Source organism: Pituophis catenifer, unplaced genomic scaffold (genome assembly GCF_029215685.1).
Source record: "Pituophis catenifer annectens isolate HBS135680 unplaced genomic scaffold, rPitCat1.0.hap2 SCAF_12, whole genome shotgun sequence".
Lineage (NCBI taxonomy): Eukaryota > Metazoa > Chordata > Lepidosauria > Squamata > Colubridae > Pituophis > Pituophis catenifer.
In genome coordinates this window covers 26,877,898-26,900,939 of record NW_027256892.1, presented here as the reverse complement: position 1 = coordinate 26,900,939, position 23,042 = coordinate 26,877,898, and the positions used below count along the sequence as shown (strand labels likewise).

The 23,042-nt window shown below is 61.5% G+C and overlaps 3 protein-coding genes across 4 annotated transcripts; 1 reads left to right on the top strand and 2 right to left on the bottom strand.

The window, feature by feature from the left end:
- Window positions 1-430: 430 nt before the first annotated feature.
- Window positions 431-6,161, bottom strand: RNF214 (ring finger protein 214). Of its 2 annotated transcripts, XM_070952430.1 has the most exons (16): window positions 5,897-6,161; window positions 5,236-5,423; window positions 4,952-5,077; window positions 4,560-4,619; window positions 4,186-4,326; window positions 3,808-3,947; window positions 3,634-3,702; window positions 3,333-3,429; window positions 3,041-3,129; window positions 2,464-2,554; window positions 2,072-2,170; window positions 1,612-1,985; window positions 1,266-1,404; window positions 1,046-1,153; window positions 840-935; window positions 431-649 (listed from the first exon to the last, which is right to left on the bottom strand). In XM_070952430.1, the coding sequence occupies exons 1-16, from the start codon at window positions 5,937-5,939 to the stop codon at window positions 584-586; spliced, it is 1,926 nt and encodes a 641-aa protein (XP_070808531.1). In that variant the 5' UTR covers window positions 5,940-6,161; the 3' UTR covers window positions 431-583. The 2 variants fall into 2 exon arrangements, with proteins under 2 accessions (XP_070808531.1, XP_070808530.1); XM_070952429.1 differs by having other exon boundaries at window positions 4,952-5,423.
- A 326-nt stretch (window positions 6,162-6,487) lies between these two features.
- Window positions 6,488-18,645, top strand: PCSK7 (proprotein convertase subtilisin/kexin type 7). Its single transcript, XM_070952370.1, has 15 exons — window positions 6,488-7,061; window positions 7,251-7,385; window positions 7,891-8,056; window positions 9,078-9,168; window positions 9,511-9,565; window positions 9,797-9,935; window positions 11,202-11,302; window positions 14,270-14,437; window positions 14,889-14,996; window positions 15,282-15,384; window positions 16,447-16,603; window positions 16,801-16,895; window positions 16,975-17,068; window positions 17,457-17,574; window positions 17,723-18,645. The coding sequence occupies exons 1-15, from the start codon at window positions 6,612-6,614 to the stop codon at window positions 17,984-17,986; spliced, it is 2,244 nt and encodes a 747-aa protein (XP_070808471.1). The 5' UTR covers window positions 6,488-6,611; the 3' UTR covers window positions 17,987-18,645.
- A 242-nt stretch (window positions 18,646-18,887) lies between these two features.
- On the bottom strand, window positions 18,888-23,039 carry TAGLN (transgelin). Its single transcript, XM_070952371.1, has 5 exons — window positions 21,982-23,039; window positions 20,504-20,742; window positions 20,221-20,398; window positions 19,747-19,849; window positions 18,888-19,515 (listed from the first exon to the last, which is right to left on the bottom strand). Exons 2-5 carry the CDS (start codon window positions 20,681-20,683, stop codon window positions 19,371-19,373), a joined length of 606 nt encoding a protein of 201 aa, XP_070808472.1. The 5' UTR covers window positions 20,684-20,742; window positions 21,982-23,039; the 3' UTR covers window positions 18,888-19,370.
- Window positions 23,040-23,042: the final 3 nt, after the last annotated feature.

Genomic DNA, 23,042 nt, shown 5'->3' with positions numbered 1-23,042 from the left:
GGCATTTTCAGTGTGCCTCCTATCAGAGGATGCCTTCACAGTGAGGCGGCTTTAGGCCTGAACCCCCCACCCTCTCCACGCGCACACAATGCCATTAATTCATAGGATGGGTGCCAGGCAATCCAAGCCAGCCTCTGCAGTCCCTTGGGCCCTCACAGGCAGGGAAGGACCCCACAGCTCTATGGGGTCTGTCCTGATCTAACCCTGATGCCCCCCTGAAGGAAGCGTCAGTGAGACCAGCAGCAGCCAGCCAGCCATTGGCAGCAGGGAAGGCCGGGCCATTCGGGGTGCCCACAAGAACCTCTCTCACTCTGCAGCGCCACGAACCTTCTCGAGCTGCGTGGCCAAAGCAGAGGGAAAATGCTCTGGCTCTCATACCACCTTCCAGAGCCAAACCCTCTGAAGTAGGCAAAGGAGGATCCCGCCCAACTGCTGCATAATATACACATTTTATTATGAACTGGTATGGATGTGGACTTTCTATACACACATTCCCTCTAGAATAAAAATGTACAGGTGTATACATTGCCATATAAATACAGAGCTGTAGGAAGGCGCCTCCGCCTGCTCTCTCCAGTCGGGGTCATTTCAGGGCGGGGCAGAAGGGACAGGCGTCATTCGTGTTCGTCTGAGCCCAGAACTTGATGCACTGCGAGGGAAGAAGTGCTGCCCTTCAGCCCCAGGGGGAGGGGGAGGGGGCATTGCAAACCCCTCCTCCCCAAGTAACCCTCCTCCTCCTGACTGTCTGTACTCAGAGGCCTAAAGGAGCACCTGTCATCCTCTATGCAGTCAGGCCAACACACACACACACACCCCAGGGGTCTCATCAGCCCCCTCACCTCCTTGTGCAGCACGTGTGAACAGGCCATGGGGTGGAGATCGCCGGGTGGCACCAGCTTCTGGCACATCAGACAGAGTTTGCAGGTCACAGGTGCCTGGCAGAGAGAGAAGGCAAAGACAGGCATGAAGTCCAGGCAAGGGATGGGGGGGAGGGGTCTCCCCAACACGTGGGCTGAGCAAACTCTGAAGACTCCGCTGGACTCACCTGGGGCGGTGTCCCAGAATAGGAGCCCTGTGCAGGTGGCAAGAACAAAGGGTTGCTGATCTGTGGCAATGGACCCGGGAACAAGGGGGAGCACATCCGGCTATGGGGCTGTGGCAGATGAAAGCAGACCCGTTAGGCGGAGTCGCAGCCAAACTCGGCCCCACAGCTTGCCTGCAGCCTTGTAATGCCTAGAATTCCCAAGGCTTGCTGGCCAGCCCACCTGGGTGCCAACAGCTGCCACCCGTTCCTGCTGCTCTGCCACCTTGGCTGCCACAAGCTGGCTCAACTCTTCCATGGTGAGTCCTGCCAAGGTCCTTCGAGCTGCTTTGATCTGCTGGAGGACATTGGTCAGCTGGGCCCTGTGAAGAGGAGAGGGCTCAGCTCGGGCAAGGGCCAGCTTTGCCCACCAGTCCCCCACCAGCCGCCTTCTCCCGTGGGCCAGTGGCCGCAAGCAGGCCTTCCATCCGCTCTGCCATGCAGTCTTCCCTTCCGCTAGGGCAGAAAGGGCTACGGCTAGCCCACCTCCCAAAGGGGCCCTCGCCCTGGGGGCTGCCTCCTACACTCACTTGTTACACTGAGGACAGCGCGACATCAACTTCTCCAGGATCTTCTCCAGCTTGTCCACAGGGGGGGGTCTATGGAAGTCAGATGGGGTCTTGACTCCACCCAGGCCTGGTGGGGGAGGCAGCGAGGGTCCGGGCGCCCCATGGGAACTGACCAGGGAAGTGAGGCAGGGGCTGTTCCGCTCCTGGGCTGCAGGCAAAGTCGGCGAAGGCTGACTGGGCCTGGCGATGAGGCTGGGGTTCAGCAGGGGGAAGGCGAGCACCCGTGGGTCAGCACTGGGCATGACCATCGGGGGCATGGAAACTGACCCGATAGGGAAGGGCAGCTGGGGGGCGAGAGAGGAGCTGGCCTGGAAAGGAGGCAGCAGAAAGTCTGTCTGAGGAAAAGAGGAGAAAGATCGTCAGTCTGGTGCCTGGCAGTGGCCAGGGCCCCAATGCCAGCCTTCTGCACCCCGTGGCTCACCTCCAATGGGGGCGGGGGCAGAGGAGGGGTGGGGATCTGTGGGAGACTGCTCAACTTGGCCCCGTTCCGTACCAGCTGGATGTGGTCGTTGAACTTGTCCTAGAAGACAGATGTGCATTGAGCAAGGAGGGCAGCAAACAGGGTGGGAGGCACAACAGTCCTGGAGAAGAGCTCCAGCAGCACCTCAAAAGTGGAGCACCCCACAAACCTCTTCCTCCAGAGGCCAACAAAGGTCTTTGCAGCTTCATGCTGAGGAAGTCCCTCTGGCAGCCTCCAGATCCGCAAAGCCTCCGTGGGAACAGCCCTGGGATGCCTCCCATGATCCTGAGGGACACCAGTCCCGTTCCACTGAGGCAACTGGGGGGGGGGGGATGACGGACTTCTGCACTTACACGGACGCTCTCCTTGGTCATCCGTATTTTGTTCAGCCTGGTCTCCCACTCCTGCTTTGGCCGGATGGTCTCCAGCGTTGGGGGCGCTGACCTACGCGCAGGAGATGCCGGGGGTGGGTGGGTGAGGAGAGTTCTGCCCTGAGCTCGCAAATCCCAAGACCCCCCTAGCTCAGGGGGAGAAGCCTCAGCCTGCCCCTGCTCCTCTCCTTCCCCGAGTCTTTTAAGCCCAAGGTTCCGAATGAGGCGTTGCACCCTCAGTCACAGAAGGGCAAGTGTGACGTCATGGAGCGGGCGACAAGGCCTGCCTGAAGCAGGAGAATGGGCACGGGGCAGTCGCGCGCAGAGCTCAGCTTCCCAGCATGGTGAAGAGCGGGATAGGAGCAAGTCCCCCCCACCCCCGGGAAAGGGGGGGGGGAGAAACTCAAGCTTCTGCTCCAGGCCTCCCTCTTGCAGACGACATCGCCCCTTTCGCCCCAAAGGTGGCTGGGGCAAGTCGCCCGCTGGCTTCCAAGGTCAGGATGGCCCCTCAGCAACAGGGCCTTCTCCGCCCACTGAGCCCACCCGCAGCCACGCTCACGTGAGGTAGGTGAGGTGCAGCTCCGCTTCTTTCTCGGCCTCTTCCAGTTTCAGCACCAGGAGCTCCTTCCGGCTCTCGAGAGACAGGATCTGAGAAAGGGGAGGGGGCAAGCTGCTTATACTGTCTGGCGTGGGCACTGAAAGCACAAGCCACAGTAACCTCCCCCCACAGGGCATCTGGCACACCAGCCTTATGGGTGCTGCCGAAGCAATATCTGGAGAGGGGCCGTGTCCTTCCCACTGATGCAAACAGCCCCTGGAGGAGGCTTGGCGCTCCTGCTCAGCTCCCCCACCTCTGCTTTCCAGGCCCGCTCTGTCTCCTCCAAGATTGACCGGTTGATGTCACTCTGCTGGTTCTTCAGCTTGCCCAGCTCCAGTTCCCAGGCTTCCCTGCAGAGCAAGCAGAGATGCCCGCTGAGCAAAGAGGCCTGCCAGGAGCCCTGGAGGAGCCACCTTCAAACAGTGCCGCTTTTCCAGCTGGCAGAAGTAGGAAGAGGCCTCCGGGACAGTGGGGACGAGCCCCTTGCCCTCCTTTCCATTTGAGGTCACCTTCAGGGAGATGCAGAAGCCCCCACCCTGCCCCCCACTGCTTACTTCTCCTCTGCCTGTTCAGCAATCAGCGAAACAATCTTGGTCTCCTTCTCTTCTTGCTCCTTCAACAGCCTGAGGAAGGGAGGGAGGGAAGGAAGGAGAGAAGGGCAGCCCAGTGAATGCTTTGGGCTCAGAACCAGCGTTCTGAACAGGCCAGTAGCTGAGACCCTGAAATACCTCCGGCCTTTCTCACAGAGCGTCTCAATTTCTGCCTTCAAGTCCTGTTCCTTTTGCAGAAACTCCTTCTTTTCCTTCTCCATCTTCTTCCTAGTTTCTTTCCGCTTAACGGTCACATCCTGAATGGCCTTCAAGATCTCCTAGGGCAGAAAACAAGCAGAAGCCTTTTCTCAGTGCTGTCAACGTGGTTCCAAAGTTCTAGACGCTTTGGGCTCCGCAATCTTCAACCGATAACCCACTCAGCTGCTCTCCGTTTCTGGTGTCAGATGGGATTTCTGAAGTCCCACAAATTCTCCAAGCACCATGGGCTCCCTCCTTCTTCCCCGGTGCCCCCCTGGTTTGAGCCTGGCATTCCCAGCCTTGCCAAGGCAGGCCCACCTGGTGATTCTTCATTTCTTCTTCTCTGCGTTGTTGCAGATGCTGGAGCTGCACCTGCAGCTGGTTCTCCACCTGCCTCTGCTTGTCCAGGACTTCTTGGTATCGCTCCTTCAACGAAGCTCTCTCAGACATCATCTTGTCCTATCGGGCAGCAAGAGAGAGGTTTGAATTCTCTGGGCCACCTTCAAAAGACAAAACCTTAAGCCAGCGTGGCCAAAGTCCCCTGACTGGATTAGAGGACCCTGACCAGCGAGGATGCCAAGCGGAACAGTTTGACAAGCAGAGTGCAGAAAGCCCCCTTTCTCCACCGGATGAGCCTTGGGCATTTCAGTCACAGCCCCAGCACCACCAGAAGACGAGAGTCCCGTACTTACTAAGTTCTTCTCCATGTCCAGGTCGGTGCTAGCTGCCAAGTCAGCCGTCCTGAAGTCAGTCTGCAAAGGGAGAAAAGGGTTTGTTTGTCAGCAGCCAAAGGAGGAAACGTGACCGACTCCATCGATGATTTCTGCCTAGCAGCCTCTGGTCAAGCGGCACCACACAGGTTTGGGGCCTGGCTGGTCCCTCATCACGACACTAACTGACGCAGAGAATGGGGCTCAACGCCCTCTTTCTCTTCCGCCACCCAGATTTCTTGGACTGCCGCAGAGACGAGGAAACCACCTGCATCTCTTTGCTGCCTTTCAGTGGAGGACCAGGCCCCTTCCGGGGATCCCGAGCCTCCCACTCCAGCCCCACTTCCTACTGGGAAGGTTCACCACTCCCTGACCTGGACTGCAATGTTTTGGGACGGTTTTGCAGCCCCATCATCTTCCTGGCCCTGGCTCTTCACGCCCAAAGAGGCTGCCAGAGGCACATCTTCCAAATCCGGGCACCCATTCTGCCGCCTTCCGTGCTGCAAGATCAAAGACCCCAGCTCAGCCTCTGAGCAGTTAAGGTCCTCGGAGTGGGCTGTCTGTGGAAGCAGCGGGGCTGTTGGTAGACTTTTCCCAGGCGGGGAGGCTCTCTTTTCTCCCACAGCATTGTCCAGATCAGGCAAGGAGGGCGCCTCACTTGAGGGGCTGGCCGGAGGCAAGTCAGCAGCCTCAGACAAGGAAGACTCTTCCGGGGGGGAGCGGTGCTTGGGAAGCGGCGAGGCGGCCGAGGGAGAGTCCGGCTCTTTGCAATCCCTTTCGAGTTCATCCTCCGGGCGCTCGGGCTCCTTCGGCCGGCTGGGCTTGGCAGGATCCAGCGGAAGGCAGCTGCTTTTGCCGACAGGAAGGTCAGGAAGGCCGACCAAGAGAGCGGAGGGGACGGAGGGGGAGAGAAGGAGGCTCAGTCCGTTTTCTACGGATGCCTCACAAAGGAGGCTCGGCTGCCGCCCCCCCTGCGCCCCACGGCCCCTTCCCGGGGAAGCCCCTCGCCAGGCCCCTCGTCGCAGGCGGCCCAGTTCAGGGGGAGGCGGGCGCTCGCTCCGCTTGGCGCTGGGGAAGGTCCCCGGGCAGGCCCAAGCCCCGGAGCCCCGCGCGGCTTCCGCCTGCCGCAGGCCCTGCAGGCCACTCGGCGCCCGCAAAAGCGGCTCCGCACCGGCGCCACCAGCCCCGCCAAGGCCGAGGGGGACGGAGAGCTCCGCCCGGCTCCCCCGGGATGTTCGGCCCCTCGAAAAGGGCCCGAGCGACCCTCCAGGCGCCGCCCCCGCAGGCCCCCCTCCGCCCCCCGGTCTCGGCCGGCCTACCTGGCGGGTGCGGCGGCGGGGGCTGCGCGGGGGGGCCCGGCATCCGCGGGGGCCTTCGCCTCGGCCATGGCCGCCTCTTCCGACGCCATCGCCCGGCCCGAGAGGCGACGCCGCAGCCCCTCCGGGAGACCCCGAGGCCGCAGCCGGGGAGCCGTGTCCGGGGCTCAGCCTGCCCCTCCGGCCGCGGGACCCTCGCCCGCCGCTCCGCTCCGCGCCCTGCCCAACCCGCCCAGGCCTCCGCGCGGCCTGCTCTTCCTGCCGGCGGGCGGCGCCGCGAGGCCGAGCGGCCAGAGCGGCGGCACGGAAAGCCCGACGCGCCCGCAGCGCCCCCCGTCGGCACGGAGGGGCGGCGACGGAGCATGTGCAGAGCGAGCCGTGGAAGCTCCGCCCACCCGCCCGCGGAGGAGGAGGAGCGTCCCTGTGTCTGCCTGCCCCGCCCCTCCCGTCCAACAGGGAGGGCGGGGCCCAGCGGGCACCGGACGTGACGTACGCCCCTCCCTCGCCGCCGGATCCCGCTCCAGCCCGGCTCGCGCGGTGGGTGCGTCTCGGCAGGGCGGGCGGGCGCTTCCGGGTGGGCGGCCTCGAGGACCCCGGCGCTGTCCGGGCAAGGGGGCGGGGAGGGTCGCGGGCCGCCCAGAGCGCAGCCGGGACCAGCCCCCCTCACGCCCCCCCCGGCAGCCGCTGGTCCGATGCTGTCCGGCCATGGCGATCGGTGATGGAGGCCGCCGGGGACGCTCGCCAATGCCCTGCCCGGGCGCTGCCTCCGCTGCTGCTGCTGCTGGTGCTGGCCGGCTGGGGCGCCTCCGGGGCTCCGGAGCAGCGGGCGGGCGCTTGGACTTGCTCGGCTGGCCGCTGCCCGGAGAGCCTGGCGTGGGCCGTGCGCCTGACGGGCCCCGAGGAGGAGCTGGACCGGCTGGCCGATGACTTGGCCCGGGAGGCCCGCCTGGTCAACGTGGGCCGGATCGGCGAGCTGAAGGGCCACTACCTGCTGGCCTACCGGCCCGCCGGCGCCTCCGACCGGCCCCCCGGAGGGCTGCGGAAGGCGGCCGAGGCGCTGTTCGCGCGGCACGCGGGCGTGGGCTGGCACGCGGCGCAGCGGCTGCTCAAGCGCTCCAAGCGCGCCCTGCACTTCAACGACCCCAAGTTCCCCCAGCAGTGGCACCTGGTAAGCCCCCAAGGCTGCGCTTGGGCTTCCTCCCGGGCAGCCAGCCCCCCTCCCTCGGCCCCTGTCTGCCCGGGAGCAGAGTCCCACCCATGGGGGGCAGGCGCCACTGTGGCTCCCCCCCCCGCCACCGCCGCGGAGGCTCTGGGGCTGCTGCCCCCTTGCTGGCCACCCCTCCTCTCTCGCAAGCAGGACAACCGCAAGAGCCCCGGGATGGACATCAACGTGACAGGCGTGTGGGAGCGGAATGTGACAGGCCAGGGGGTGACGGTGGTGGTGGTGGATGATGGGGTTGAACACACCATCAAGGACATCCAGCCCAACTACGTGAGTCTTGCCCCCCCCCCCCGGCACAGTTCACGTCTAAGGGGGGTGGCAGTGTTTTCCTCTGGGCCTGGCAGAGGAGGGGCAGTCTGGGCTGGGTTTTGGGGCCCTTTTCAGGTGAGGAATGGGGGGGGGACAAAGGAAGCTGGGCTCCCGACAGGCTCAGAGGTGCCCCTTAGAAGGCAGCTGTCTCAGGCCTGGGGGGTGGGGTTGCTGCAGCCTCTCCAGAAGGTCTCCCCTCCCTACAACTGTTGAGCCTCTTGGTGGAGGTGGGGGAAGCAGTGGGACGGGGGCCTGTTTCCCACCCTGCTAGCTTTCCTCTCAGAAGGCCCGGCCCCAGGGTGGGACGGCTGTTTCATGCCCTTTGGAGGAGGCTTTGATGGGTTGTGGTTGGACCAGGCCGGCTGGGAGTCCCTTGGGGCTTGAAGGCCATAAGCAGGAATGTGCTGGCTTCCCCCTGATGGGCCAAGGAGAGGAGGGGTCTCAGGCTGCTCTCTCTCCCTCCCAGAGCCCAGAAGGCAGCTATGATTTGAACTCCAATGACCCTGACCCCATGCCCCACCCGGACGAGGAGAACGGCAACCACCACGGGACCCGCTGTGCGGGGGAAATTGCAGCCGTCTCCAATAACAGCTTCTGCGCAGTGGGCGTTGCCTTTGGGAGCCGGATTGCAGGTGCTGCTCCCGCCCAGTTCTGCAGGGGAGAGGGTCAGGTATTGAGGGATGCCTGGAATGACCTGGGGAGACAGGAAGGAGATGCTGCCGAGGGAACAGTGGGGTAAGAGAGGGAGTAGCCCCCAGCTGCACAAAGGGCAGAGAAAAAGGCTCAGCCCCCTTCAGCTCTCAGGCTCTAAAGGAAACTGGTACTTTCAAGACTGCATTGATTCTGTCAATGCAGCCTTAGCTCAGCTCATCTGGTCTGTCTCTGGTCTGGTCATCCTGGCAAGGCTGGCAGGGCAGGAGAGAGGAAGCCCAAGAAGGGGGGCAGAGGAGCTTCCTCGCTTGCACTGTGCAGGGAAGCCACAGAGAATGGCTGTCAAGATTGCAGGGCCACGTATGTGAACTCTCGGAATAACCAGGAGTTCTACAGGTTGCAATTAAAACATTTAATGCTGCGTTTCACACTCTCTGGTCTTTCAAAGAGAGCCCCCTCCCTATGGAGGCCCACAAGAAGCAGCATTTGTTCCCTCCCAGGTGGCACTTCCTTCCTTGGCACTGTCTTTGGGGCCAGGTAAATTAGCCAGTAAGTCAAGGATTGTAGCCTCTCAGTGGCAGGTTAGAAACCAGGTGATGGTGAGCTTCAGCTCCTGAGAAGCCCGGCCCCGCCCACCCCGGAAGTGGCCACCAAGTGGTGATTTTTAGAGCTGCCAAAGGGGGAAATTATTCAGTCCAGAACTAGAGACTTAACAGTTTGCAAGGTATTTGATTTTAACTAAAATTAAGCAAAACAGCTTTTCTCCAGTCCTCTGGATTTTTACTAGGAGTTGCTCATTCATGCCCTAAAAAGTTCTGTGCTCCCTTTGCATGTTTTGGGGGGGACGGAAGAGCCCTGATAACAACGGAGGGAACAGAAGCCTTTGCTGGAGGGCCTTCTTGGCCTTTCACACTCCTTGGCTTTGGGCCACACATACCCCACCCCGCTCCCTCCCTCCCACCCCTATGCAGGTGGAATCACCTGCAGCCTCTTGCCCTGCAGGGATCCGCGTGCTGGATGGGCCCCTCACAGACAGCCTGGAGGCCGTTGCCTTCAACAAGCACTATCAGATCAATGACATCTATAGTTGCAGGTTTGTAGGAATTGCCTTGCAAACTGTTTGTGCATCTATTTTGGTCCTGCCTTCATTATTGTGTTATAACTAACTCCAGGCAGGGGCCACACCTCTTTTCTCCTCCTCCTTTCCCCTCCACAGCAGCCCTGTGTGGTGGGCTGAGCTGAGAAAGGGGGCCACCCAGAGAGGCTCCCTTGCGCTCTGCAGACCTCAAAGGAAAGCAAACTCCTGCTCAGCCCTGGCTCACTCAAAGGTCCCTTGCCCTCTTCTTTCGGGGGTGGGGGCAGGGAGCCCGTGCTGAATCCCAGCCATTGCTCTCTTTGTGCCTTTAAACGTCCTTCTCTGCCTCTTCCTTTGCAGCTGGGGCCCAGACGACGATGGCAAAACGGTGGATGGCCCCCATCAGCTTGGAAAGGTGAGAAGGAATGTAGGAGGGGGGGTTAGGGTTAGGGTTAGGGCCTTCAGGAAGGCAGAGCACAGGCCCGGGTTGGCACGGTGGTGCCCTGGCATCTGCAGGGCCAGGTGGCTAATGAGTTTGCCAGGCTGTCACCTGGGCAGAAGGGGCTGCACAGTTTCTGCAGGACCAGGAAGCGGGAGGGGGGTTCTTGTGGGGGGGGGGCTCTCCTTAAGCGTTTGTCCTCCACAGGCCGCCCTGCAGCATGGTGTGATTGCTGGCCGGAGGGGCTTTGGCAGCATCTTCGTGGTGGCCAGTGGCAATGGGGGCCATCACAATGACAATTGCAACTATGATGGCTACGCCAACTCCATCTACACAGTCACCATTGGTAATGGCTCAGCGAGTGCTGGGGTCGCTGTGCTTTCGCCTTCCTCAGTCTGGGTTGTCTCCCGTGTGGCCGTGGGGGAGGCCCAGGTGCCCTGATGGTTGGTTGGGGAGCCGTTTGCATCCTGTGCCATTCGAGACGCAGAACGGTTTCTAGGTTCTCCTCCCAAGATCTGCCGGGGTTTCTTTGAGAGGTTTCTCTGAGCGGTTTCAGCCGTGTTTCCCCTTTTCCGTCGTGCAAATCCCGGTCTGGAGCTGAGGCAGAATTCAGGGGACTGGCGTAGGCCAGGAGTCCCCAACCCCTGGTCCTTGGCAGCCCCAAAAATGGTCTGCACAAACAAGCAAAGCTCCATCTGCAGAAGGCAGACAGCAAGCGAAACCAGGCCCCCTCCAGTCTGCGGCAAAAGTTCTCTGCACAGAACTGGTCCCTGGTGCCCAAAAGGTTGGGGGCCACTGGCGGAGGCCAAGTGTGTCTAGGTGGCCCTTTGCCATCCCTAGAGTGATGGCGAAGGGCCTTTGAGGGTGGGGTGGGAGGTAGCATGGCGTGGGGGGGGCACAAAGCGCCTGAGGCAGGAGCTCTGCCCCTTGGAGCTGCTGGTCTGACATCCGGCATGATTGGACAGAACAAAAGGGGCTGAGTGGTCATTTCCCTGCTAGAGAGAGAGTCCCGACCCAGCCGGCCTGATGTTGCCCATCTGCCTCGTCCGTCTGGCCAGGAGAGATTCATTGCCAGGCTGAAGCTAGGCGCATGCTGGGAGACCTGTTGTCCAAGCGAGAGGCTGGGAAGGGAGCAGCATTGCCAGCCTGTAGGGAAATTGCCGCAGGCCTGGAAAAGCTGCCTGGGAGCTGCTCGGGAAGAGGCCAAGCAGCTGCCATTCGGGGGTGGGTGGGTAACATTCTTCCCACCCAGAGTTGGATTCGTGGCCGTCAAAGGCTCCCTTCCTTCCTTCCTTCTTTCCTTCCTTCCTTCCTTCCTTCCTTCCTTCCTTCCTTCCTTCCTTCCTTCCTTCGAGCTGTGGATCTCTGGGCTCTCCCAAAGGGGTGTGGGCTTCGCTCTGCAGCCACAGAAAAGGAGGCCAGGCTGCTGGCTGCAAGGGAGGCATATGGACCCTGGGGAGCTCTGCCCCATGGCAAGACCACCTTGGCTAGCAATGCTGGTCCTCTGGGCAAAGCGCCAGCAAGGCCAGGCGGAAGGAATCCAGTTGGTTCTTGCAGTCCCCAAGCAAGTGCCAGTCCCCGCTTGGGGGGGTCTCTGCTCTCTGTTCCCCAGGCGCCGTGGATGAGATGGGTTACAAGCCGTTCTACGCGGAGGAGTGCGCCTCCATGCTGGCTGTGACCTTCAGCGGAGGCGACAAGTTGATGAGAAGCATTGTGAGTAGAGCCCACTCGAGCCCCAGCCTTTGCCCATCCTCTCTCAGTGCTGGGGGGGGCACAAGGGGGGGCTTTGTCTCCTTCTGGATGCCAAGGAAGATTTCCCAGGGTCCTGCTGGCCATTTCCAGATGGGCTGTTCCGGGGGTGCTCCTTTCTTCCAGAACCCTCCTGGCTTACATCTTCCCTCTCGCCAGCCATGGGCAGAGAAAGTCCCTTTGTTGGCAAGGGCCCTGGCACCGGGCTCTCCCCTTGGACGCTCCTTTAGGCTGGCCAGAGGCCCTGGAGGAAAAAGAGCCCCCTCTTTTCTGGGCTCCTTTGTGCCTGTGTCTTTTGCTGCAGCAACTGCAGCTTTTCCTTTGGGCAGTCCATGTCCCAGGGGTGATATCCGACCGGTTCGGGCGAATCGGTAGTGGACATTTGGCCTGGGTCACCGAACTGGTAGCGACCACTGGCTGGCCATGTCCCCGAACCGGTCACTGCTTGCTCACCCCGCCCCGCCCAGTCTCTGCTCTGCAGCTTGCCTGTCTGAAGTGCTGCGCCCCAACTGAGCAGTCCTAATCTGCCTGCCAGATAAGCCTGCAAGTCACGGCCTAGCTAGCTGCCCCTGCCCTCCCTCACTGTCCCAGCCTGCCTTCCCTACTGCCCCGTGGCCCGCAGCCCTGCCATGCTTCCCTGCCTTCCCTGCGGCCTTCCCTGTGTCCCCGTGGCCGGACCCGCATGTCAAGCCTGCCCGGCCGCGGGGAAGGGAGCTAGCAGCCTACTCCTTTCCCTGCAGCTCTGCCATGCTTGCCTGAATTCCATGCGGCCTTCCCGGCGGTCCCTCACACCCGCTTGCCTTTCGAGGTCGGTGCCCAGCCCATGATGGGAGATGCGCCGCTTTTGACTTGGCTCGGCCAGCGAGTGGGCGGGCATCCCTTGGGGGAGATGCAGCCACTACACTGAGGCTGAGAGGGGCCGCTCGCTTCTTCCGCCGCCGTCGCCGGGGCTGAAATTGCTGCTCCGTTGCAGTGCGCATGGGCACTCTGGCTTTGTTGGGATGGGCATGCTGAATACGCTGGCAGAGTCCTGTGGGAGATGTAGAAGGCAAGGCCAACACTGGCGGTGGGGGTGGGAGAGCTGCTGCGATCAGCCGAAGAAGAGCCGCCTCGGGGGGACATGGTGAGGCTCGCTGGTCTTTTGGGCCTGGCGCGCTCGTCTTCTGTGGGGCCTTTGGGTGACTGCCACCCTCTTGCCTTCCCCTCCACCTCTGGTCCCGCTGCCCGCATCCAGCCCATGAAGGGGGAGCCACCGCTTCCAGGCTGCCTGCCCTCCCAGAGCACCGCTGCCGCTCGCTCTCTTCCTTCTCCCGCTGCCGCTGCTGCTCAGACCGTGTGTGTGTGTGTGTGTGTGTGTGTGTGTGTGTGTGTGTGTGTGTGTGTGAGAGAGAGAGAGAGAGAGAGAGAGAGAGAGAGAGAGAGAGAGAGAGAGAGAGAGAAAGAACAAAAGAGGAAGGAAGGGACAAGAAAGGAAAGAAAGAAAAGACAAAGAAGAATGAAAGAGAAAGAAAGAGAAAGAAAGAGGAAGGGAGAGAGAGAGACGAAGGAAGGAAGAGGAAGAGAGAGAGAGACAAAGAGAAAGGAAGGGAGAGAGAGAAAGAAAGAAGGAAAGAAGGGGGAAGGGAGAGAGAGAGACAGAAAGAAAAAGGAGAAAGAAAGAAGAGGAAGGAAGCACCACAAACCCTGACATTAGGCGTGGCTTCAGAAGATGCTTTGAAACAGCACAGCAATATAGGGCTGGAAGGGGTCTCTGAGGTCATCTAGTCCCAGCCCCTGCTGCAGCAGGAAACCTTACATGGTCTGGATTATTTTGGAGCCTCTAACAGAGAGGAAAATTGCCAGAAAGGAGGAGGAGTTGACTAGGACAAAGCTGCCATGCAGTAGAAGGCAGAGATAGTCCTTGACTTATGACCATAATTGAGCCAAAATTTTGATTGCTAAGCAAGAGCGTTGTTAAGTGAGTTTCACCACATTTTACGCAATCCATGACATCTGGCTCTAACAGTGACGTCAAGTTGGCCACACCCACCCATTCACATGACCACCAAACCACACCCACCCATTCATATGATCACCGAGCCACGCTCACCCATTCCCATGACCACTGAGCCATGCCCACCAAGCCACGGCCACAGAACCGGCAGGGAAAATTTTGGGATTTCACCACTGCCTGTCCCCTCTTGCCGCTGCCCCGTGGCAGGGACCCCTTCCTGCCGGCTTCTGTGGGGGACGCTTGGCCAAATGCCGGACAGGGCCCTGGTTCCACAGGGCAGCCAAGCAGGAGGAGGAGGAGGAGGCAGCCGAGGCCAGGGGCTCCCACGCTGCCCCTCTGCCCGTCCCTCAGGCCCCAGTTACGGTCCTCCCGGCGCCAGCGACTGGCCTGGCAAGGCTGGTTTTTCTGCCAGACCCCTCAGGGTGCCGATGTTTCCTTAACGGGAAGAATTTCTCCCGTTTCTTCTTGGCTGCTGTTTCCCAGTAGGGCTTGTCTGAAGGTGGATTTGCAGGATCCCTGTTAGCAGCTGACCGAAGGGACGGATCCTCAGTTAGCTCAGCGCTCTTGGGGGAGGAAGGAGGGAGCCCCCCAAACAGAAAGACTGAGCGCTCCCCACCCGCCCCGCTGGGCGTAGAGGGGGGCTCTGTGGGCTCTCTGGTGGGCCGGGCAGAGTCCTGCCGGATTCTGAAATGATTAGTCCTGTGTGGAAGCAGCCCAGATCCCATCCCAGCAAGGACCCCAGGACGCCTCTAGAGGTTTTGCGTGGGGGAGGAGGGCCAGGAGCCCCCCCCCCCTCCCAAGGGTGTCCTCCTCGTGCATCCTTCAGCACCTGGCTGGAGCTGCCCCCCCCACTTGGGAGTCGGGGTCCCCCGGGAGAGACTTCCCTCTGGCGCCTCTTCCCAGCTGGCTCCTCAGACAGAGTTCCCGTCTCCCTGCAGGCAACAACAGACTGGGATTTGCAGCGGGGAACGGGCTGCACAGAAGGGCACACGGGCACCTCTGCTGCAGCCCCCTTGGCTGCTGGACTGATTGCCCTCATGCTGCAAGTGCGCCCTTGCCTCACCTGGAGGGATGTCCAGCACATCATTGTCTTCACAGCCACTAAGGTGAGCCGGGCCCATGGAGCCCCTACCCCCCTCCAGCTAGCCATTGGCACCTGAGCTGGCTGGCTTTCTATCGACCAGAGCTTCCCTCCCGTCTCTGGGGGGCCTTTTAATAAGGGTGCCCCGCTGCTTCTCTCCTGGCCTGCCTCAAAGGAGGACCCGCCCTTTTCCTCCACACTCCTGGAGGCCACTCTCGTCTTTGAGGTGCATTGTCAGCCAGGCCCCAGCCCCACCCCCCCTCCGTGGCACCCAGTGCTGACCCTTGGCACAGCCCAGCCTGCTTCTCCCTGCCCTGCCACCATGGGCTTGTGCCAAGCATGCCTTCTGAATCTGTGAAGCAGGGGTCCCAGCCAGAAAGCATGGCCCTTCCATCCGGGGTCTTCTCCGGCCACACGATCAGGGCCCCAGGGCCTCACCTTGCCTTGACCGGCTCTCCCACTGCCTCCTTCCACAGTACGAAGACCATCGTGCCCACTGGGACATCAACCAGGCTGGGCTAAGCCACAGTCACCAGCACGGCTTCGGACTGCTGAATGCCTGGCGGTTGGTCAACGCAGCCAAGGTGCCTCCTGCCTCCACTGGGCTTCAGGGCTGTATTTTTTTGGGGGGGGGGTTGGTCCTTCTGTCTGGCTTGAACCCTCCCAGGAAAAGGTTCAGGAGTGCCTCCCTGAGACCATAGCTGGCAGGGAAGGCAGCCTCGCCCTTCAGGTGCTCTGGAAGACGGGCAGCCGGTTTTTGCCTTTGCTGCTTTAATGTGGGCGTGAGGGCTGGTCTGCCAAGGCTAGGGGTGGGCTAGGGCTGCCTTGGTGGCGCCAGGAAAGCCGAATCCTCTCTTCCTCTCTGGCAGGTCTGGGAGTCTGTCCCTTACCTGGCCTCCTACGTCAGCCCCCTTCTGAAGGAGAGGAGAGCCATCCCCCTGGACCCGGGGCAGTTGGAAGCCACCTGGAACGGTCTGTGCTGGGGGGGGCAGCTTGGGAATCGGGCCTCACCCCCACCCGTTTCACTGGAGGAGGGCTGGCCTCTGCCTGGAGCAGAAGAGGCAGGCAGGCAGACCCAGGGCAAGGACCCAAAGGAGCCGAAATGCTCAGCCCTGCCAGCGGAGGTGGCCAGCGCCCAGGGCTGCAGCTTGCTCTCCATTTTAGGCAATGTTGCAGCTTCTGTTTGGCCACACTCCGGCTGAGCCCAGGACTTCCCTTGCCTGGTGGCTCCCTGACAGTTCTGCGGATCCCTCCTGCAACTGGCTTGGCATCTGGTTGGCACCAGAGGCGCCTGGGAACCCAGTGGCCTCCCCGGCAGGCACGGAGAAGGAGGGGAGAAGCCAGCCAACCCTCTGCTCACCCCAAAGAGGCCACTGTCTCTTTGGCCAGGGTTGGGGGTCCGGCTCCCCTCTGCCTGTGGGAGCTGAGTCCAGATGGACAGCGAGCGTCTTCCCAGCTTCCACGCAGGCCTTGCTGTCCGGGGAGACTTTCCCCTGCAAGGAATCATTGAGGCAAGAGGGCTGGGAAATGCCAAACCTTGGAGAAGGGGTCAGGGTCAGTCCTGGGGGGAGGAACTCCAGCTGGTGGTGGGGGGGGTGGGGGGAGGAGAGGGATGCCCCAAGCTTCAATGCTGCAAAACACAGCAACCCCGTCCTCTGCTGGGGGGAGGGGGTCCTGACACCCCCTCAAGGAGGGTCTGAAAGGAACGGGGGGAAGAGTTCCTGCCAGCGGCCAGGCAGTTGGTGTGAATCCAACCTGGTCCGAAGGCCGCAGATACTCTGGACGGCAGCGCTGCTTCTCCTGGGTTGCTTCTCAGCAGCTGCCAAGGGCTCGGCCCGTCCCTGCCCTTCATTAAACACACCTCTCCTAGGGGCTTTGGGGGAGGGGTCTGTGGCAAGGGCTGCGAGTGGTGGGAAGAGAAGCGCCTGTTCTGAATGCTTCCTGCATTGCTGGGTCCTCTTGGCCCTTGCCTCTGGGTTGGGAGACCTTTGCAGACCCCGCATTTGGGACGTTTCTCCCCCCCACCTTTCTTAGTGACCAGAGCCGACCTGGAGCCGTCGGGGTTGAAGACGCTGGAGCACGTGGCTGTGACAGTGAGCATCACCCACCCACGCCGTGGCAATCTGGAGATCCACCTCCTTTGTCCCAGCGGCATGGACTCCCTGGTTGGGACAGCGCGCAGCATGGATTCGTGAGTGCCCTGCTTCTCGGGGGCAGGAGTGAAAGGGGGCCCTGTGGGGTGCCAAAATGGGGGCAGCGCCAGGGAAGGCCTTGCTGGACATTCAAGGCCCAACAGGGTCTCTCTGGCAGACAGAGAGTTGCCAGGCTCAGCCAGGCGGGGGCCAAGGAGAGAAGCCCCCTCCCCCAGCTTCTCTGCCTCCCCTACAGAGACCCCACTGGCTTTGTGGACTGGACCTTCTCCACTGTGCGCTGCTGGGGCGAGGAGGCCCAGGGCACCTACCGGCTGACCATCCGTGACGTGGGTGAGTTTCTACCTCTCCTCCTGAGCAGTGGGGAAGCAGGGCTCCCCCCCCCCCGTTTTGTGACCCACGTCTTCTTCAGGCGATGAAACGCTGAGAGCAGGCAGGCTGGACCAGTGGCAGCTGACCCTCTACGGCTCATCGTGGACCCCTGCTCAGATCCAGGAGCGGCAGAGGTGAGAGGAGCCGACGGCAGAAAGACTTTGCAGCAGGCGGGCCTGCAGGAGGGACAGCTTCCACAGGCGTGCTGAGACCCTCGGAGGTGGGGGGGGGCTGGGGAGTGTACAGCATGGAGGGAAAAGCAGCTGGCCTTGCAGCTCTCCAGGACCAGCACCAGCTTTGCAACGCCTGGGCCACCAAGGAAGGACCCGTTCTCGGCAGTTGCCCTCCAGCAGCTTCCTTTTGCACAGCTGGTGTGCAACGAGGCTTCTCCTCTCGTGTGACATGCTGAACGCGGTACTTCCGGGGTGGTGGTGGGGGGGGAAGGCATCTTGGGGCAAGTAGCCGAGGGGGCAGGGGGCCCATTGTCCCTGCGGTGATCAGCAGGCCCCTCTCCCCCTGCAGGCTGCTGGAGAAGGCGATGAGCGGCCAGTTCCTGAATGGGGACTTTGCCTTGCCTTGCCCCCCGGGCCTCCGGATCCCCGAGCAGCAGCCCTACACCCTCACTGCCAACACCCTCAAGGTGAGACCTTTTGTGCTGGGCGGGGGAGGGAGCCCCCGACGGGTTGCCACTTTGGGGAGGGTCTTGATCCCCCCAGAAATTGCGGCTGCCCTACAGCGCTGCCCACTCGGAGGTGCTTTGCCTGAGCCCCTGCCGCACCCGTCTCCAGACCCTGATGCTGCTCGGCTGCTTTGCCGTCTTCTGGACCTTCTACTACATGCTGGAAGTGTTCCTGACCTGCGACAACGGGGCCTTTGACCTCCCAGCCCGCAGCCACCGGGCCTCCAAGAGCTCGGAAGGAGGAGGTCTGATGGAGGACACGGTGCCCCTGTGCAAGGAAGCCGAGGCTGGAGCCCAGCAACCGTCCCCGGGCCTGCGAGACATGGAGGAGGGCTGGGGATCTCAAGACCCTCACTGGGGAGAGGATTACTAAACCTCCTGGAGCAGGAGCAGTCTACCTCGGTTGTGGCTTGCTGCGCATGCTAGTGCTGCCTCCCTCTGCTCTGTGCTTCGGGGATCAGCCAAGAGACCTCTCTTGCCCCAGCAGCTCTCCGAGAAGCAGCTTGACTTTTCTCTGGCTGTCCTGGCTGTGCCCGTCCCCTCTTTGCCCCCAAAGAGGGCCAGAGAGGATTCCTGGGCAGCGCAGGGGCAACGAGACCAGTCCAGCCCGAGGACGAGAGACTCTGGCCATGCGTAGGAGAGGGGCTGCTGCTGGCCAGAAGGGGGCTGTGGCCGTGGGCTCATGCCGCACCCAGAGCTCCTCTCCTCACCCCACAGCCTGGCAGGTCCTGGTTCTGCCAATCCGCTGCCTTATCTTGCACTCTGTGCCGACTGGCTGTGCCCCCTGCCTGGAGTCAGCCCCAGATTCTGCCACGGCTCCTGCGCTTGCCCGAGGGGCTCGGAAGGCACCAAGTTGGTTCTTCCACTCAGACTCCTGGGACCCTTCCACCCCGTGAGTCTTTCTGGAGACTTGGCTTCCTCTCCCAAGGTCACCCTCAAGCTGGACGACATATTTTGATTTCTCTGGCTTTGGATGAGCAGCAGCCAGAATTCTTTTGCACTTTTCCAAAATAAACGGTTGTTGGAACTCCAGGGCTGCTGCTCTCTCTGTGCATCAGGAGGCGGATGGAGCAGCCCTGGTCCCCCCCGCCCCCCAATCCTCCTGAGACGGCTGGAAAAGGGGAACTCACTCAACAGGAACTTTGGGCCGTCTCTGGCTCAGCCCCCCCCCCCACCTTCCTGGCCTGGCCCTGGCCTGGCCGTGTCCCTTCCTCTGCTGAGCAGCCTTCGTCCTGGTTTACCACGCGGAGAAGAAACTCAAATCGTAGCCAAGGAACCTAAAAGATTCAGTTTTTAATCTAATGAATAACCCCAAAAAAGTACAAAACAGTAGCTTCGTTCTGTGCCCCTGGCAGACTTTGTCGAGAGAGGCTCCTTGGGCAACTTCAGCCAAGTTCGGTTCTGCAGTTGGGCGAAGCCTTCCGGCGGCCCCAGGATGCGTGCCAGGGCCAAAGCAGGCCAGGAGGGTGCGCGGCGGGCGGGCGGGTGGGTGGGTGAAGCGGGCAGCATGCAGAGGCCAGCAGCTCTGGAGTAGGTTGGCTGCCTGGCCGGCTGTTGCTACGCAGCAGCAGCAGCAGCACAAGTCTTTGGGCACGGTGCCCCTTCCGGGAACTGCTTAGGGGGCACGGTGGGGACGTTCCCTGCGGATACCCCTGGTGGTGGTGGCAGCAGCGGGGCAGAGCTTGCCAGGCTGTTAGCAAGAGCAGGAAGACCGGCCGGCTTGGGGGTGGGGGGGCAGCACAGCAACTGGACGGGGCTTAGCTGATGATCTGCCGGGGTCGCCCATAGCCTGTCATGCCTGCCTGTGACGCCCCTTTGTTGGAGCCCATCTGTAAGCCGATCACATTCTTGCCCTCCTTCAGCTGGCTGTCGGAGAAGTCCCGCTTGTTCTCCTGGGACTTCCTGGGGAGGGAAAAGGGGTTCACGATGGAGCCTTGGGCACCGGGTACTCTCCCCGGCAAGCCCTTGCGCTCTGCTTTCCCTGAAGGCAGCCTCTGCCACTGGAGGTTGAGGGGGGCAATTGCTTCCCACAAAGAGACAAGCACAGACGATACCAGCCTGTAGAGGCTCCCCACAGGGAGCAGTTTAGCTGCTGGGAGCAACAGGCCCTTGGGCACATCTACCGCCACTTACTTCATGAACCACGAGGGGTCCCCCTGGTAATGCCCATCGTTCTTGGTCACAGCCAGGTTGCCCATGGCCATGATGGTCCGCTGGACGGCTGCCATGTCCTTAGCTGGAGGGAAAAGCAGAGCTGGGCTGAGGACTCAGCCCCGCTTGGGACGGTCTCCCCGCATTCCCTGCGTGTCTCTAAGGCGGGGGGGGGGGAAGTGTGGCCTGGCCAGGGAACACCCCACCCCCAGAGTGCCCCATGGGGCCTTTGCGGCTGCCCATTTGAAAGGAGCCCTCCCCTGGCCACCAGTCTGACCAGGAAAGGGGTCCACCTGGGGGCAATTTGGCACCCCATTTCTGCTGAACAAGAAAGGGCCACTCTGGAAGATGGGCTCCCACCTGGTCCCAATCTTTCTGGGACGAGGTGATCACGAATTCTGGCTCTGGAGCAATGGCACAAGCTCTCCCCCTCCCCAGATCGCAGCCCCCCCCCACCTTCAAAGAGATCAACCGTCTGGAACATATCCGTCTTCACCACCCCATAATCCTCGGCTGCCTTCAGAAAGTGGGAGATCTGCTCCATCTGCTTGAAGACCATGGTGGGGGGCGGATCCGGGATCTTCACAGGCTTGGAGCCGCTGGGATAAAGGCTGTTGATGAGCTTCCCGAGGATCTGCCAAGAGAGGAGACCACCTGCAACTCCTGCCGGGGTTGGGCCTGGCCTCCAAGGGCACCCCAAGTCCTCCCAGGCTGCCGGCCGAGGAGCCCCCATACTCACAATGCCGTTCTTCAGCCAGACTTGGAAGCCCAGCCTCCCTCGCTCGGGGCGCCCCACCTCATTCCCACACTGGGCCACCACCCACTGGACTAGGCGCTCCTCCAGCTCATCGTCGTATTTCTTCTCGATCTTGGCCTGGACGTCTCTGGTCAGCCCAAAGGAAGGCCCCTTGTTTGCCATGTCCGCAGGACGGGTCTGGGGGAGGCAGTAGGCGAGGAGACTAAGGCAGCTGGGCTGCTCTGCCGGCGGTCGAAAAACAACGGGAGGAAAGGAAGGAAAGAAGGAAGGAAGGAAGGAAGGAAGGAAAGGAGGGAGAGAGGGAGGAAGGAAGGAAGGAAGGCAAAACAATGGGAGGCCACTCAGGCACAGGCTTTCATCTGTTCCCCCCAGACCTCCCCATGGCTGTTAGGCAGAGTGGGGCACCACAGGGAAACAAAACTTCCTGCCCACTTCCTCTTACACCATTCCACCCAGACCCCCCCACCCTCACTTAGGCTTCACAAGGGCTCATCTGCTGCTCAAACCCAGGAGTTTGGTCAGCTTCTCATTCTTTGCCAGGTAGCTGAAGAAGACACGACTGGATGACCTCCCCCCCCCCCAGCCTCTGCACAGGCAACTGCCCCTTTTCCTAATCTGGCAGCAACAAACAGGAGGCAGATCCGGCCCAAGATCTGGCCATCTTCCATCCTGTACTTCCAGCCGCTTCTGTGCCCCACTCAAGTGGTCCAGTGGTGGCCAGAATCTTCCTGGAGCTGCTCCCTTGCCCTCGCTTCAGGCAAGGAGGCGGAAGTCCCAAAGGGCTGCACAGCAGCAGGCAGGGTGTACCCGCTCCCACACCCAGGCCAGGGTGGAGGGGAAGCCGGCGTTGGCCAGCACAGATGCCTTCGTGCGCAGGAAGGAGAAACACACCCCTGCCATCCTCAGTGCGCCCAGTCTGGCTGCTCTTGGGCCTGGCCGACCCAGGCTTTGCAGCCTTTCTTCCCTCCTGTCCAGGGCCAAAACTCCAGACCCTTCCAGCTGCCACACCCCAGCCTGGGCACATTTGAGAAAACGCCAGGGAGGTAGCAGCCGCTTGGTAAATCCTGCCACGCCACCCCTTCTCTGGCTTCCGTTCATAGCCTCTGTTCCTCACACAGCCTTGTGGGAATCCCACACGCCCCATCTCCTGGCCAGCAAATCTAAGCGCATCCTAGGGACCGCTTGGCAGATCCCAAGGGCCCCACCCTGGACACTCTGCCCTTCTTCACCTGCCTACAGAGGCAGCATTTTCCAGCAGTTCAGCTTCCTCCTGCCTTTCCAGGCCCTGCTCTCCTGCCAGGGGAGAGGCTCAATTTGGAGCCTCAGGGATGGACCGGCCCCAGCCCAGCTTTTCACTAGAGCCTTGGCTTCCCCCCTGCTCTGCCCGCCTCGGGAACTCTCCCGAGCAGAGCAGACACCTGCAAGGCAGCCCCTGCGGAATGGGCTAGAGAGGCACTTACAGCTGTGCTGGCTCCGAGGCTCCCGAGATGCTGCTCTGCCAGGACTCCGCAGCCCCAGGAGAGGGGCTAAAAGGCTCTGGCCCTCCGGCCTGTGACATCACCGTCCCTCCCCCTCCTCGGTGGCTGAAGTTGCGCACCATATTTGGGGAAAGACTCCAAAGTCGAGCAGAGTTATTGCCCCAAGACATTCTCGGCATGCCTGAGTCCCAGCGGATGCTCGGCCTGGGCTGGCCCCGCACAGTGTCTCCTTTTTAGGCAGGGCTCTTCCCAGCCAGAGAGGCCAGCCCTGACCTCATGCCTGTCTCCTGGATGAGGTCACTCAGGAGTTTCGGGGTGCAGAGAGCAAGGGAGGGAGGGCCCGCTAGGGCCACAGCCCCGTGGAGCAACTGGGGCTCTATTGTAGCCTCCCCCCAGACAAGGTGGGGCCTTCTGCCTGTCAAACGGAGAGGAGCTGGGGATTGAGCGGATGTCACTGCATCTCAGGGGACTCTGTTCTTTAGGGACACCCCCACCCCATCTCACAGCAGCTGCCCCCCCTCCAGCCTCCACATTAAATGAAAAAAAAAAAAGGAAGGCAAGGCCATCTTTTATCGCTTGCATTGGGCAGCAGCATCTGTAGAGATCAAAATGCCAATTTTCTTCAACAGTGTTTTATACCAAGAACCATTTCAAAGGAAAACCGTCTCAGCCACAATCCAAAACCAGGAATGGACAAACATGGAGGGAAGGAAGGCCCGATCCTTGAGTGGGGAAAGAGAAGCGCTTGGCCTCCGCCTCCTGGACTGGCCCTTCTGATCTTCTCCTGCCCCCCTCCCCCCTGCAGCCCCTGCATCATGGTGACTATCTGCAGAAGCCCCCTCCCCCCGCTAGGAAACCGGGGCCTGCCTTGCTTGGGGGCCAAAACTAGGGAGGCGCCCCCGGGGCCCCTCAGCTGCGCAGGCCTTCAGCCCCTCCGACCTGCATGGAGGAGACTCACCGGCCCACTTCCTCCCCATAGGCAGTGACTACATGGCACCCAAGGGCTTGAGGAAGAGGAGGAGGCGGCGGCACCCCCTGCCAGG